This window comes from Petaurus breviceps, unplaced genomic scaffold (assembly GCF_028583685.1).
Source record: "Petaurus breviceps papuanus isolate PSGF00001 unplaced genomic scaffold, PetGlider_PUasm1.0 90784, whole genome shotgun sequence".
Classification (NCBI taxonomy): Eukaryota; Metazoa; Chordata; class Mammalia; order Diprotodontia; family Petauridae; genus Petaurus; species Petaurus breviceps.
This window is the reverse complement of record NW_027187345.1, coordinates 8,943,589-8,957,178: the sequence shown is the minus strand read 5'-3', so window position 1 is coordinate 8,957,178 and position 13,590 is coordinate 8,943,589. Positions and strand designations below refer to the sequence as shown.

At 38.7% G+C, this 13,590-nt stretch overlaps 1 protein-coding gene across 2 annotated transcripts in view; it reads right to left on the bottom strand.

Moving 5' to 3' along the window:
- Nucleotides 1-7,203: 7,203 nt before the first annotated feature.
- The window catches only part of LRP11 (LDL receptor related protein 11), a 112,485-nt gene continuing 106,098 nt past the window's right edge, over nucleotides 7,204-13,590 (bottom strand). For both annotated transcript variants that reach the window (XM_069069697.1, XM_069069696.1), the window contains one exon: nucleotides 7,204-9,412. In XM_069069697.1, the coding sequence (XP_068925798.1) occupies nucleotides 9,258-9,412 (155 nt within the window). In that variant the 3' untranslated portion in view covers nucleotides 7,204-9,257. The remainder of the gene's footprint in view (nucleotides 9,413-13,590) is intronic.

Here is a 13,590-nt window from a genome sequence, read left to right as displayed (position 1 = left end):
ATGACCAATCTTTGGATAATTATTTAATAAATTCTGAAAAACTAAGTCATTTAATAATGGCAATAATAGTGGTGAAGTAACAATGTTTGGGTCTGCTATTGAGAGAAAAGAAATAGAAAAGAACATGGGAATTTTGTTGTAGCAATAGTATGCCTATTTCAAATTTATTTTAGCAAAAAATGGAAAATTCTTTAGACTGAATGGAATATTTTATAATGATGGCATATTGAATGGCTATTAGAATTATAAATGAAATCAACAGAAACTTGGTCAGGATTGAACTGAATTTAAGAAAAACCCATTTATTTTTTGGTGTTTTAAAAATAAAAGCCAATTGTAAATGAATGCATTTTGGACAAATTGTCAAGTGTCCTTCGATAGACCTAGTGAAGAAAATAAACTTGATGGCTGATTAAGTCTCCACTGGATCTTGGGTTGCTACTGAGGAATTACACATCAATTTATTTCTCCTAATGTTTTCTCAGTGATAACTTACTAGTTCTTTCAGAAAAATGACATTTTCTTTTTTTCTTCAAGGTACTTAATGGGGGCATTCAGAAGGAAATGTCTGCTTTTATTAGATAAAAGGAGTTGCCCCTTTTGTTGCTATTAAGGATTGAATATTTTCTCCCTCCTAGGATCTTGGCTACATTTAAGAATCAGGAAGTAGTTCACAAGATTAGGCTGCCCTCACAAAATAGGCCTGGCCACTTCTCAAGTGCTTCTGAAGCCAAACTATTAGGCAGTTTCCAAATTGTGATGATAGTTTATTTCTGGTAGTAAGGGATTAGCATCTTTGGTCAATATATATTTATATCTGAACAATTCGTTCAGGAAGGCTGAGTTCTTTCATCTCCAGCAGTCCTAATAGCAAATAGTTAAATTAACTGAATTATTTTTATTTAATCTAAATTTCTATCCATAATATACAGTTTTTTACTTCACAGGTCTCCAGAGTGGGGAATGGGAGGCATTACTCCACGAGAACTGTAAATGGACCTCAAGGGGATGCGATCAACCAATCAGAAGATGCCAAAATGGGTTGTCATTCCACCCTCTCCATGTTGGCCAGTCTTGGGGCCTGTCTCAGACATAACTCTTACCCACCCTTATCCTGCAACACTCTTTACCTCTTCCCTGTCCTTCTGCTGGGCAAACTCCCGGTTTCGAAGCTTCAGGGCTCCTACCACATGCTGTCTCATAGATCACCTCAGGGCTACAATATTGGGGCAATGACCAGTGTGTAAGAGTTGTAACTGGTCTCTTTATTTTAGGTGGGACAGAGTTAGTCAGACAAAGGGATGAACAAAGGCTTATGGATATATTTCCATTTTATAGCTGAGAAAACTGAGACTGAGAGAGGTTAAGTGCTTTACCCAACATCACACAGCTGGTGAACATCTGGGGTAGGATTTGAACGTCGGTCTTCCTGATCTCAATTCTATTCACTGTGCCACTTAGAACTGTTCCTCATCATCTTCTCAGTTTTGAGGCATAGTGTAAGATAGTCTTCACATGAGATGCATTTTCTTTGTGAGCTTTTTCCCTATTTTCCAAAGTGATATGTGCATGTGTACACACACATGCACATATATACATATACATTTCCATACTATCTCCTCTGTTCAAAGGTAAATTACTTAAGAGCAGCAGTTGTTTTATAAATCTTGTCTTTTGATTCTTAGTACTTAGCCCAGGACTGTTCCTGGCACATTTAGGTGCTTAAAACTTGTTTGTTAATTGACTGACAATACTCACAAGGAGAAAAAAACAGGTGTAGGGCTTGTGAGTTGAAAGTTGCTTTGAATATTCGATCATCGTTCTTAGCAAATATTTCAGTAAATCTGTGATCTCATTGTTATAGGTGTCTCTTCTAGCTGTACAGATCTCAAATTATTCATGCCTTCTCATTTTGGCTGAAGGTTGTCTATGTCCTATGAGTGTTCTGAAGTGATCCACCCAACACAATGGAGGCCTCCTAAGTCTCTTGATATTCTGTGGGTAACAATGCACCAAACAGTCCATCCTTTTGTTAGGCCTTACTTTTTAACAGGTAGCATGGAGGAACTGGCCCACTGGGGTAGATGGCATTGGATTCAGTACAAGTGACAATGTGGAAGCTTCAGGTAAGCATGTTTCCAGCCATGTGTGATGAGGAAAAAGGTTTCTATGTTGTAACTGTGTGATGATTGTACAAAAATAGGTTAGTGCTTCACCCCTACATTCTTTCTTTCCTTTGTGGCTAGGTGAGAAGGAAGACTATTTTAAATTGGCCTCCTTACCCTCACTGAATTGGGTCGGGGTAATAGCAACCTCCCTGTCTCCCAAAATGGACAGTGGCAGTCATTAAACGGTCATCCTAAACCCTTTGATGTTTGCTTCCTTGTGTAAGCGACTGAGCAGCAGCCTATAGGTAGACACGTCCAGGTAGAAATCTTGTGAGTTCAGAAGATCCAGAGGTCCCATCAGAGGTTCCACTGGTGTCCATCAGTGTGGTAGTGGCCAATGACAAAGGAAAAACCTTTGACAGATGCCAACAGACAATAGATCTAAGAGAGCAGTAACTTTGGGAACAGGACCCCTCATGGTAGAGAGAAGTTCGGCTATGGATGCTAGAAAAGTACTATGCTTCAGAGCTTGGCAGAGGGCTATACTTTAAGGAGAGAAAAGAAATTTCTGGTCTAAGAGTTGGGAGGTACCCCTTTACCACACATATTCTCTACATGTGTATCTCACTACCATTGTACTTCAATGTTGAGCTCATCTTTCCATGAACATTGTGTGAATTTGTGGGGAAATACACCCCAGCTTTGGGGAGATAACATTTTGTATTAACTGTTGACTGCATACTTTTTCAGAAAATACCTTCTCTAAAGGCTAATTATGTCTGTCTGATTGCTAATGGGGATCACCCTAATGGGGATTTATAAATCCAGCACCTCAAGGTTAGTACTATAATCATGAGAATAGTAGTAGTGGCCCTATGGGGACACCAACCAATGAATGCTATTGTCCAGTTTGGGGAGTGGCTCCATAGGGAATATTATATACATTAGAACTCATCTCTCCTTCTAGCCCTGTATCCCACTGATGATATATTTTACACTGTTTTTTGAATATATTTCATTATTGGTAATATGCTGTGATCTATGCCCACTTTTCATTTGTCCTTTGGTGATCCAAAATTCTTATTCTTTGGAGGTTGTGATATCCCACAATTTACAATCAGATAGTAAAGATAAAGGTCTAAATCTGAGTGAAAGTAAGTAATGCTCATCTCTAAGCATCTGGTTTTACTTGTTCCTCCAAACAAATTCAACTTTCTGTAGGAAAGTTACTGCTGTAATTTAAAATGTTCATTTTATCTTTAGAATATTCTTTCAGAATATAATAGGGTAGTGTTTTAGGAAGAATGGGGCCAACATTCATGGGCTTGGGACCAAGAATGAATCAACAACATTATTGTTTAAATGGCAAGATCGCAAAAATTTAAAAGAAATCAAAATTTAAAAAAACCCAAAACAAAACAAAAGACTCAAAACCAAACCAAAACAAAAAAGTCCAAAACAAAAACCAACCAACAATTCCCTCCAGTTTAGGAATTGTAATTCTCAGCCACCTTCCCTTATCTGTAAGCTAGTAAGGACCAGTTTTGGAACCAAAATTCAAGTAAAATGTGAAATCCATAGAAAATGAATACAAGGGGCAGCTAGGTGGCACAGTGAATAGAGCACCAGCTCTGGAGTCAGGAGGACCTAAATTCAAATCCTACCCAGACACTTAACACAAAAAAACTAGCTGTGTGACCTTGGGCAAGTCACTTAACCCCAATTGCCCTCCAAAAAGCAAAAAAAAAAAAAAGGAATACAAATGATTAATGCAGCTAAGTACATAAACATAAGCCTGAAAGCAAATAGACCAAAATATGAAATAAATTTTGCTCTGACAAATGGGAATTTATAAAAAAAAATGAAATTATGATCCCAAAGTCTAATTTTAGACTCTTCTAGGTGATTGCTCCATGCTCTCAGATAGTCAGTCACTTATGATGACAGTAGGGTCATTATGTAAATTACTCTGCGTTTCAAAGCACCAAAGAAATCAGTTAATCGACAAGCATTTATTAAATGCCTACTATGTACCAGATACTATGCTAGGCTTAGGCAATACAAAGACATAAGTAAAACATTACCTACCCCCAAGGAGCTGACATTCTATAGGGGAAGACAACATAAACATCTATAAATAAAGTATCCACAAAATAACTACAGTGAATTTTTTATCTAGAGGAACTAGCAGTGGGATCGGGGGTGGGGGTGAGGGGAAGGGAGGGCTAAAAAAAAATAAAAGAGGCCTCCTATATAGGCAGGTCTGAGCTGAACTTTGAAGGAAGTTAGTTGTCGTAAGAGGAAGAAGGGATTGCATTCCAGGCAAGGAGGACAGATTGTATACAAGCACACTGATGGGATATGAGTCAGGAAAGTCAATGATGGCCCTTGTTATTTCTAGGGCCTTCTTTGTGGGGCCATGGGCAGAAATCATACTGTGTTCCACCCACGGGTCGGTACACAAAATTTGTTCCAAGTTAGGTACAAAGGAGACAGCTTTTCTTAACACTGAAGAACTGAGTCGAAGCAAAAGGAACAGGAAATGGCAGATGGGTTAGAGGGGAGAAGCAACAATCCAAGCAGAGTTATGATCAAAGGATCGTCAATGAACAGTCTGAGAGATAGACAACTGTGAAAGGAGACTTTGGAGTGCTCTATTTTATGCTCTGCCATTCCATTCCATTCCATTCCAATTTTTATTAGGAGGACCTGCCTGGCACAGTGTACAGAGAGATGGCTTTTATCAGGGAAATATCTAGGTTTAAGACCTTGATGCAAAGAGTTTATGTGAGCCTGTCCATGTCACTTATTAAACCTCTCAGTTCTACGCAACTCTTGAGACTGTAAGTGAGATGGAGGAAGAATACAATAGAAAATTTAGGCTATGTAAGAACAAAAGGTATCAATAACAATTTCATATTTTTTTAAAGAGAAAGTACAGAAAAGGTGCTTACCTGAATTGATAGAGGGGGTTTCCCATAATAATCATAGCTAGGTAGCATTCATATAGAGCTTTAAGGTTTGCAAAGGGCTTTAAGTATTTTATCTCCTTTGATCCTCATAACAACCCTCTAAGGTGAGTACTATTATTATTCTCATTTTTATAGATGAGGAAACTGAGACAGACAGAAGTTAAATGACTTGCTCAGGGTCGGAGTGAAAGCTTCTAAGGTAGGATATGAACTTAGCGCTTCTTTATTTCGAGTCTAGAGCTGCCCTACCATCCTCCCGATTAACCCAGCTCACAACCTAGACTCCTTATTTTCTCTTACCTATATCCAATCTGTTGCCATCACCTGTTTATTTTACCTTCTTCACATCTCTCATATATTCCCCTTACTTTCCTCAGACACTAACACCATGTGCAGACTTTTCTTACTACAATAGTCTGCTAACTAATCTGCTAGCTTCCAGTCTCTCTACACTGCAATCCAAGCTCCATTCAGCATCAAATTAATATTCCTACAGTGTAGATCTCACTATGTCACCTTATACTCAATAAACTGCAATGGCTCCTTCTTACCTCTAGGACCCAATTTTCTCTGTTTAGCATTAAAAGCCCTTCATTGCCTAGGCCCCTTCTCCCCTTTAAGTTTTATTATACCTTACCCCCTCTTCTTTCTGTTTCTCTGTCTCTTGACTTGGTAGCTGTCCACTATGCCTGGAATATGCTCCTTTCTTTCATCTACCTCTTGATTCATTGGCTTCCTTCAATAGTCAGATACAATCTCACATGTCACAGGAAGCCTTTCCCGATCCCCATTAATGCCAGCACTTTCCCTCTTGTTGATTGTCTCTAATTTCTTGAGTAGAGAAACTAGTTTGTACCTAGTTGCTCATGTGTTTGTTGTCGAGGCAGGGACTGTCTTTTGACTTTTTTTGTATCCTAAGCACTTAGCACAGTGCCTGATACAGAGAAGGCATTTAATAAATGCTCACTGACTGATGAACATAAAAATGAACTGTAACAATGAAATCTGAAATCCAATTCCTTTCCTAAATATTTATTAAGACCTGCCACCTTCAAGGTAGTGGGATACTAAAAGAAAAGGAAAGGGAAAAAAAAAGAAAATTTAAAAAGGAAAGAAATGAAAAGGAAAGAAGAAAAAAAGAAAGGAAGAAATATTTGTACAGCATGGAAAGAAAGGAAAAAAGAAAGGAAGAAAAAGAAGTCTTTGCTCTCAAAGAGCTTTATGGAGAGATATTTAAGAATGCAAGAAAAGAAAACACCAGATAATCTGAGGAGGGAGAGAACACCAACAATTCTAAGGAAGTGGCAACTGAGCCAGGCTTTGGAAAATGCTGATAAATTAGTAATCTGGGTCTCTTTTTGTACCATCTGGCATCTCCACCTCTTTTTTCCCCTTCTGTTTTTTTTAAATCCCTGCATTCCTTTAGCAGGTCCCCACAGCATTCCTTTTGGTCCTCACAGCAGTCTAAGAACTATATTGTCATAAGCAGCTGTCCCTATTTGACATACCCTAGGGATGACTCTGGGTGCTAGAGGGTGTGGGGAATTCTAATAAAAATGTGGGAGTGGTGGTAGAAAGATACAGCCAAGTCCTTTTCAGGGCTGGATGTAATTAAAGACCTGGAAAAGTCATTAGAAGAAAGGATTTCAATTATTACTATTTTAAAATAAATTTCACTGATGCCTTCTGCCACTATATCACAATCATCTCTGGCCATGCCACTTCTTGGCCCCTTCTCCATGTCATTTTGATTATTTTGCTCATGGAAGAGACAAAAAGGTAACTTGAGACTTGTACCACAGTGGCATGAATGAAGATGGACTGCTGAGTATGGCTTAGGTTAGCTTGAAGAAAAATAAACTTTGATGGAGGAAGGATTTTTGATACAAAGTATTGCAAAGTGGTAGAATATTTTTCATCATTAAAAAATGAATAGATAAATGAAATGATATAGGTTCAGCCTAAGGCAGGGACAGGGCACAGAGCCTAGCCTTCCCTGACTTTTTTTTTTATGCACTGAAACCTCTTGATCCTCTCCATCAAACTCTCCATCAGGTTGTATACATCATCATCTAATGCTACTATTTAGTCTTATTTATTTTGAATAAAAAAGAATGTAAAAAGACAAGAATAAAATAGGGTTTATTAGAGCAATATTATTTTACAGACAGCTTACTTTAAGTATTTGTATACCATGGCAATCCTAAAGCTGTTTTTAATTCTTTAAGTACAAAAAAATGACGTACAGGAAGATGCATGCCTTATCTGTCTCAATTTATTGGCTATGGCTATGAATGACATCCTTACACATGAAAATAAACTGCACAACATCATAGATAACATTTACATCTCTATAAACTGCCCTTGGGAAAAACTCAATGCTTTGCTGGGTGCTAAAGGTGTAGTTGGCAAATGTCTGGAGTTTCTAAGGAAGCTGAGATGATGTCTTACTTGTACAATGTGTTGAAAGATTTGGCCTGAAAATCAAACTCATGGTTGCAGGAACAGCACTGACCTCACAACTAATGTTCTGCTTACTATTGTGATATTATAATCAGATCATTTATCTCTACTGGAATTAGACTCTTTTAGCAGAGGGTCAGCTAGCCTTGTGGTTACCTAAATAAATTGTTTCTATGATGTTTTTCAAAAGGCTTTGAAGATTTGCCACAGGCATTCACGGACACTTTTTGTCTGTTTTTGCAGTGCATGAAAGTAGCATGGCAGTGTGTGTGTGTATGTGTGTGTGTTTATCCCCAAGAATATTTCTGCCCAATATGGCAGCCTCTAGGTCATGTCATCCTAGTAGTAAATGAATGCCAGAATCATAGAAATCTTTCAAGACCCTGCAGACCAAAGAGCATGAGTGGCTGAGTTGAGTGATGGATATGTCTAAAATTTCTACCAAGTATTAAAATGTGTATATTTGATGTTGAGTGGCTGAGTCTAAGTTATAAAATATTTATAGAGCAAAAGAGAATTTTAAAATTAAATTCTAAGAACTGGTATGTTTTACTAAACCAAGGAACTGTGGCTATCTAAAGTTGCTTGGCATCTTTGTCAACATTTTGCCTGCAAATACACTGAGAGTGCTTGTCTTTTCAGTTTGATTTCATTTTCTTTGATGGACAAAGAATCCTGTTGAAATGTGGTGAATATGTAAATGGACCGGCTGTGCTCCTAAGGAGAGCAAGGTGTTAGACATAACAGAGGACTAATGTGGATCGAATTAGGAACTCTCAAGAAAAGTTAATTGTTGAATCAATGACAAGAGAAATTAGAATAAAAAAAACAAGCAAATTCTTTCTATAAACCTCTCTCCCCTATCCCACCTCCAGTTTAAACTCCTGCATCACCCTTTTCCTCTCATTCTAAGACCTCTTCTAATCCAAATTCAAACCAAGTTCCCAATAATTATTTTGCCCCTACCCCTTTATGTCTCTCACCTGCTCACTGATGTTTGAAATTCATTTAGTAGGGAACAGTCTTTCTTTTGAGAAAGAGAAGAGTCAAAGTACAGATCTGCAGGAGAGGTAACATGTTGACAAATTCACACTAAAGTAGAAATGACTGATATGAAATTTATTCCTGAGAGCAGGTTTTGATGAGGAGTGAGGGGGAAGGCACTGAGTACCTAAAATGGAGAGGGGGGACAGGAAGAGCAGAGAAGGGGGGAGGCTAGGGATGCCCAAGACAATCTTCATTTACTTTTTAGTTGGCCCTGGTTCTAAATATATGTGTATATAACTATATATCTATGTATATGCATATAAATATATACACACATATCTATCTGTATCAATGGGTGAGGTGAAATGTTCACACTGCCACACAATGGTCATCTCCCTGAGCTGCTGTATTGCCTGCATGAACGGATTACATTACATATCTCTATTTTCAGGCACAGCTTACTATAATCAGTCTTTGACTTATATTTTATTTTAATCCCATGAACAACTATAGACACATCAATAGTTATCGAGTACTGTTAGAAGAAGAGATTTTAACTATAGTTAAAAGGAATAAGACTAGAGGTTTTTGGATTTGACAAGGATCTTTTTTTTTTTTTAGTATTCTCAGTGTTAACACAAGTCCAAAAAATGTTAATTTCTAGAATCAGACACCTAGATAAATTATTAATGGAAACACCCTCCTCAGCCACTAAGAAATACGTTTCTCATAAGTACATCCCATTTATGAGGTAGTCCGATTCCTCAGATGTTATGGGCCGGGCTTTTTTGAGTTTCTGTCTTACCCATCGAAGTCGGCAAGCAATCATGAGGAGGAGCAAAGCAGTGATGGCCAAACCTAGTGCCAGGGGCAAGACTGCACCTGCAATAAGGTTCAGAAAAGAAGGGGAGGAGTCACTGACACGTGGGATTGCCTGTTTGGAGGTAGGAAAGTCTAGCCTTTTGAACACTGAAAATGAACTTTATCTGACACTGCTCAAGTTTCCTAATTGTCCTCTGTTACAATGATGCTTTCCCAGTTTGCTTTGACCCACTTAGAGGGATACTTCTGTGAGGAAAATACTGACTGTACTGTGACATTTATGGATCAATGCAGAATCATCCTAATTTCTTTAATGTAGGAGAGACTTCTAAATTCTTAGCCAGATTTAGACTTTAGGAAAGCTGTAGGGGATAAGAGAATGGACCTATGATTTCCCTCTGGGTAGGAAAGATATCTCTGCCAGTGCTGGTCAGCACTTTTTTTTTTTTTAAAGCAATTGGGGTTAAGTAACTTGCTCAAAGTTACATGGCCAGTTATTTCTGTGTGTGGTGCTAAGTATCTGAGCCCAGATTTGATCCCCAGGTCATCCCGACACTGGAGCCGGTGCTTTTACTCGCTGAGCCACCTGGCCGCCCCTCGGTCAGCACTTTCAGGGATTCTACTCTCTGCTGGCAAGTGATCAGAAACCCTAATGCCATTCAGTAAATATTTGGATTATAGGATCACAGGTTTAGAGCTGGAAGCGACCTCACAAGTTATCTAGTCCAAACCCTTCATTTTATAAATGAGAAAAGTTAAGTGACTTGTCCAAGGTCACACAGGTGGGATCTGAACTTGTTCCTCTGACACCAAATGGAGTACCCTCTGCCATATTACACAGTCTGTACCTTGTAATTGTTAGAGCCCTTTAGGAAATAGTTTACTCATTTACTAAAGTTTCCCTGGTAGTGAGAATGCAAAGAGGGGAGTGGGGACCACAGATTCTTTGCTATGGCAGTCCAGCTTCCCAAATCCAATACTCAACACCAGAAAGCTATATAAGGATCACTCTGGGACTTGCTTCCAGCTTGCAATAAACTCTTTTTCCTTTGAACTAACACAGAAATGAACAACTATGCCATTCACTCAGCACTTAGGACATTATGGCCTTATTTTGTATATTGCTTCCTTCCTCAAGTACATCAAACTTCTTTGGGAGAAATGATTGTCTTTTGAGTCTTTGTATCTCTCCATACAGGGCAGCGAGGTGGCAAAGCAAATAAGAGTGTTGGGCCTGGAGTCAGGAAGACCTGAGTGCAAATGCAGCATCAGACAATTACTAGCTATGAGACCCTAGACAAGTCACTTAACCCTGTTTGTCTCAGTTTCTTCAGCTATAAAATAAGCTGGAGGAGGAAATGGCAAACCACTCCAGTAACTTTGCCAAGAAAACCCCAAATGGGGTCATGGAGAGTCATACACAACTGAAATGACTGAATAACAAAAATCTCTCCATATAATTCAATATACAGGGTGTCTCAAAAATCTTAGTGCAGTTTGTAGCTATGTGGCTTAAGTCAGATACTTTGTAAATCTCTTAATTTCAAGATATGTTGGCTTAATTTTGGCTGAGTGTAGAGGATCTGAGGTTAAGCAAATCTCTCTTCTTTGCCTATTGGTCTGGCTTCCTCCTGGTGCTCATGTTTTCGACACGAAGTCTGAAAAAAACTCATTTCCTATGTCGGCCTTGACATTAGTTATAGGACTATGGGAAAATTACTTAAGTCTCAGTTCCATTATCTGTAAGACAGGAATAATAATACCTTTTGTTACCTACTTTGCAGGGTTACTGTGAAGATCAAATTCATGTAACATACTATGTCAACCCTATGAATGTCAGCTATAATTATTAGTTATTACTTAGATTCTCAGACTGGAATAGCCTTTATAAGTTTCGGAGGATGTGGAAGAAACTGAAAATGGCTCACCTTAAATGGTGCAAGTGGATACAGTGCTGTGCCTGAAGTCAGGAAGACTCAAATTCCTTAGTTCAAATCCAGCAGACACTTACTAGCTGTGTGACCCTGGAGAAGTCACTTAATCCTGTTTGCCTCAATTTCCTAATTTGTAAGATGAGCTAGAGAAGGAAATGGCAAACCACTCTAGTCCCTTTGCCAAGAAAACCCCAAATGAGGTCATGAAGAGTCAGACATGACTGAAAAACAAGAATCTTATTTTTCTCTAGTCAACATCCACCAGCAAATCTTAAACCTAGAAATTCCTCCATTAGGTCTGATTTAGAGATGGTACAGTAGGAGCTATTTTTAGCTACAAAGGTCTTGCCAGCTGGTGTAACCAGAGAACAGAGGAACATACAGGACAGGTCTGGACTGGCTTCATAGCTAGTGGGTTAAAAATAGCCATTAAATACAGAAGCTTGAACACAAGAAGAGTTCCTATACTCCTTGGGATACTCAAATATCATTAGAATCACAAATAACAAGAAGTCATATTTATAGCACTTTACAAAGTACTTTCCTTAATAATCCTGTGGGGTATGTAATAATAAAGGTGGCATGTACATAGAGAGTTAAAGGTTGCAAAGCACTTTTATTTCCATATTTAAAAAATTAAATTAAAATGTTTTTATTACTCTATGTCCAATATATAGCAATTAACATGAGCATTTTTATTTGCAAAGAACAGGTAAAGAAGTTAGAAATGGAGAATGGGAATCTCCATTACCAATAACTTGCCCTTTTTTCTTTTTTTTTTAAAGCACATAATGAATTCAAAATGATCATTTTAAAGCTATATTGCTTGTCTGGATCTCCCTCTAAACCTTCTGTTTATACTTTTAAATTTTCTACACACCTCAATTATTCTTTTGCTTTCCTTTCTATTTTTTTGGATATCATTAGAAATATTTGCTTCATTCCCAGTTCACTGCCATCAATTATTGTTGTTTTTCAGTCATGCCTAACTCTTTGTGACCCCATTTGGGGTTTTCTTGGCAAAGATACTAGAATGGTTTGCCATTTCCTTCTCCACCTCATTTTTACTGAGGCAAACAGTGTTATGTGACTTGCCTAGGTTCACACAGCTTGTAAGTGTCTGAGGCTGGATTTGAACTCAGGAAGATGAGTCTTCCTGATTCCAAGCCCAGTGCTCTATCCACTCTGCCACCTAGCTGCCCCAACTCCCCCATCCATACCATACACAAATAGAAATTCCTCCTTTGTGACCAATTAGTACAGCATAATAAATCTGCATATTGGCCATATTCAAATATATATATAGATGTATGATATATGTGTATATATGACATGTACTTATATCATTCTGCATCTTGTGTCTAATATCACTCTGTCAGGAAGTAGGTAGAATACGGCATCATTGGCCCCTGGTGCCATGCTGTTCATTGCATTGCTCTGGTTTCAACAGTTACAAGTACTTTTACCAACTTTATTTCATTTGATCTTCACGACAACCTTTTGAAGTAAGTGCTATAATAATAGCAGTTGAGTACACTGAGGCAGGCGAGTTAAGCACAGGGTGACACAGCTAGTAAATGTCTGAGGCTGAATTTGAACTGAGGTATCTTCTTGACTCTCGGCCCAGCATCTTGTACTTACCTCAAGATGGACAGGGAACTTGGATTTATGGTTAGAGGTGGATAGGGAATCTACCTTGAAATCAAGAAAACCTGGGTATAAGTCCTGTTTCTGTCACACACTGTGTATGTAAACCTGGACAGATCACTTAACCTCTAGGTAATGCTCTAAGACTATATAAGAAACAAGGTACAGACAAGGTGTCAACTTGCATTGGCTAAGGGAGCTTCCTCACTGGAGAGTTCCTTATGTCAATGAAATCACAGGGGAAATATCCTGTCCTAACTAAGCCAAGCACTGTGTTAGGGGCTATGAACAGCAGAGTGAAATAGTCCCCTCTCTTGAGGAGCTCAGATTCTAATTAGGGGGAGACACCAAATATAGGAGGTTTTGCTTCAGGGCAGACTAGGCCAGTGATTCTAAGGATGCAGCTACTGGGATTGTGGCAGCCCCAGGTATCCTTAGGGTATCTTGGCAGTCAGATTCTCAGTGTCTGCGAGCCTAGAAGTTGTACTGATGGGGCAGGTGGTAAGGCTTGGTGCTTCTCCACCTTACAAGAGGAATGAAAGTTTATGATCCCCTGCCCATCCAAGTGGTATGAGCGACCAAGTCTACCTGGCAAGAGTGGTGGAGGGTTGGGAAGGAGGGAGTAGGTCAGAGGGGTGAAGTAGATATTCTGGATTT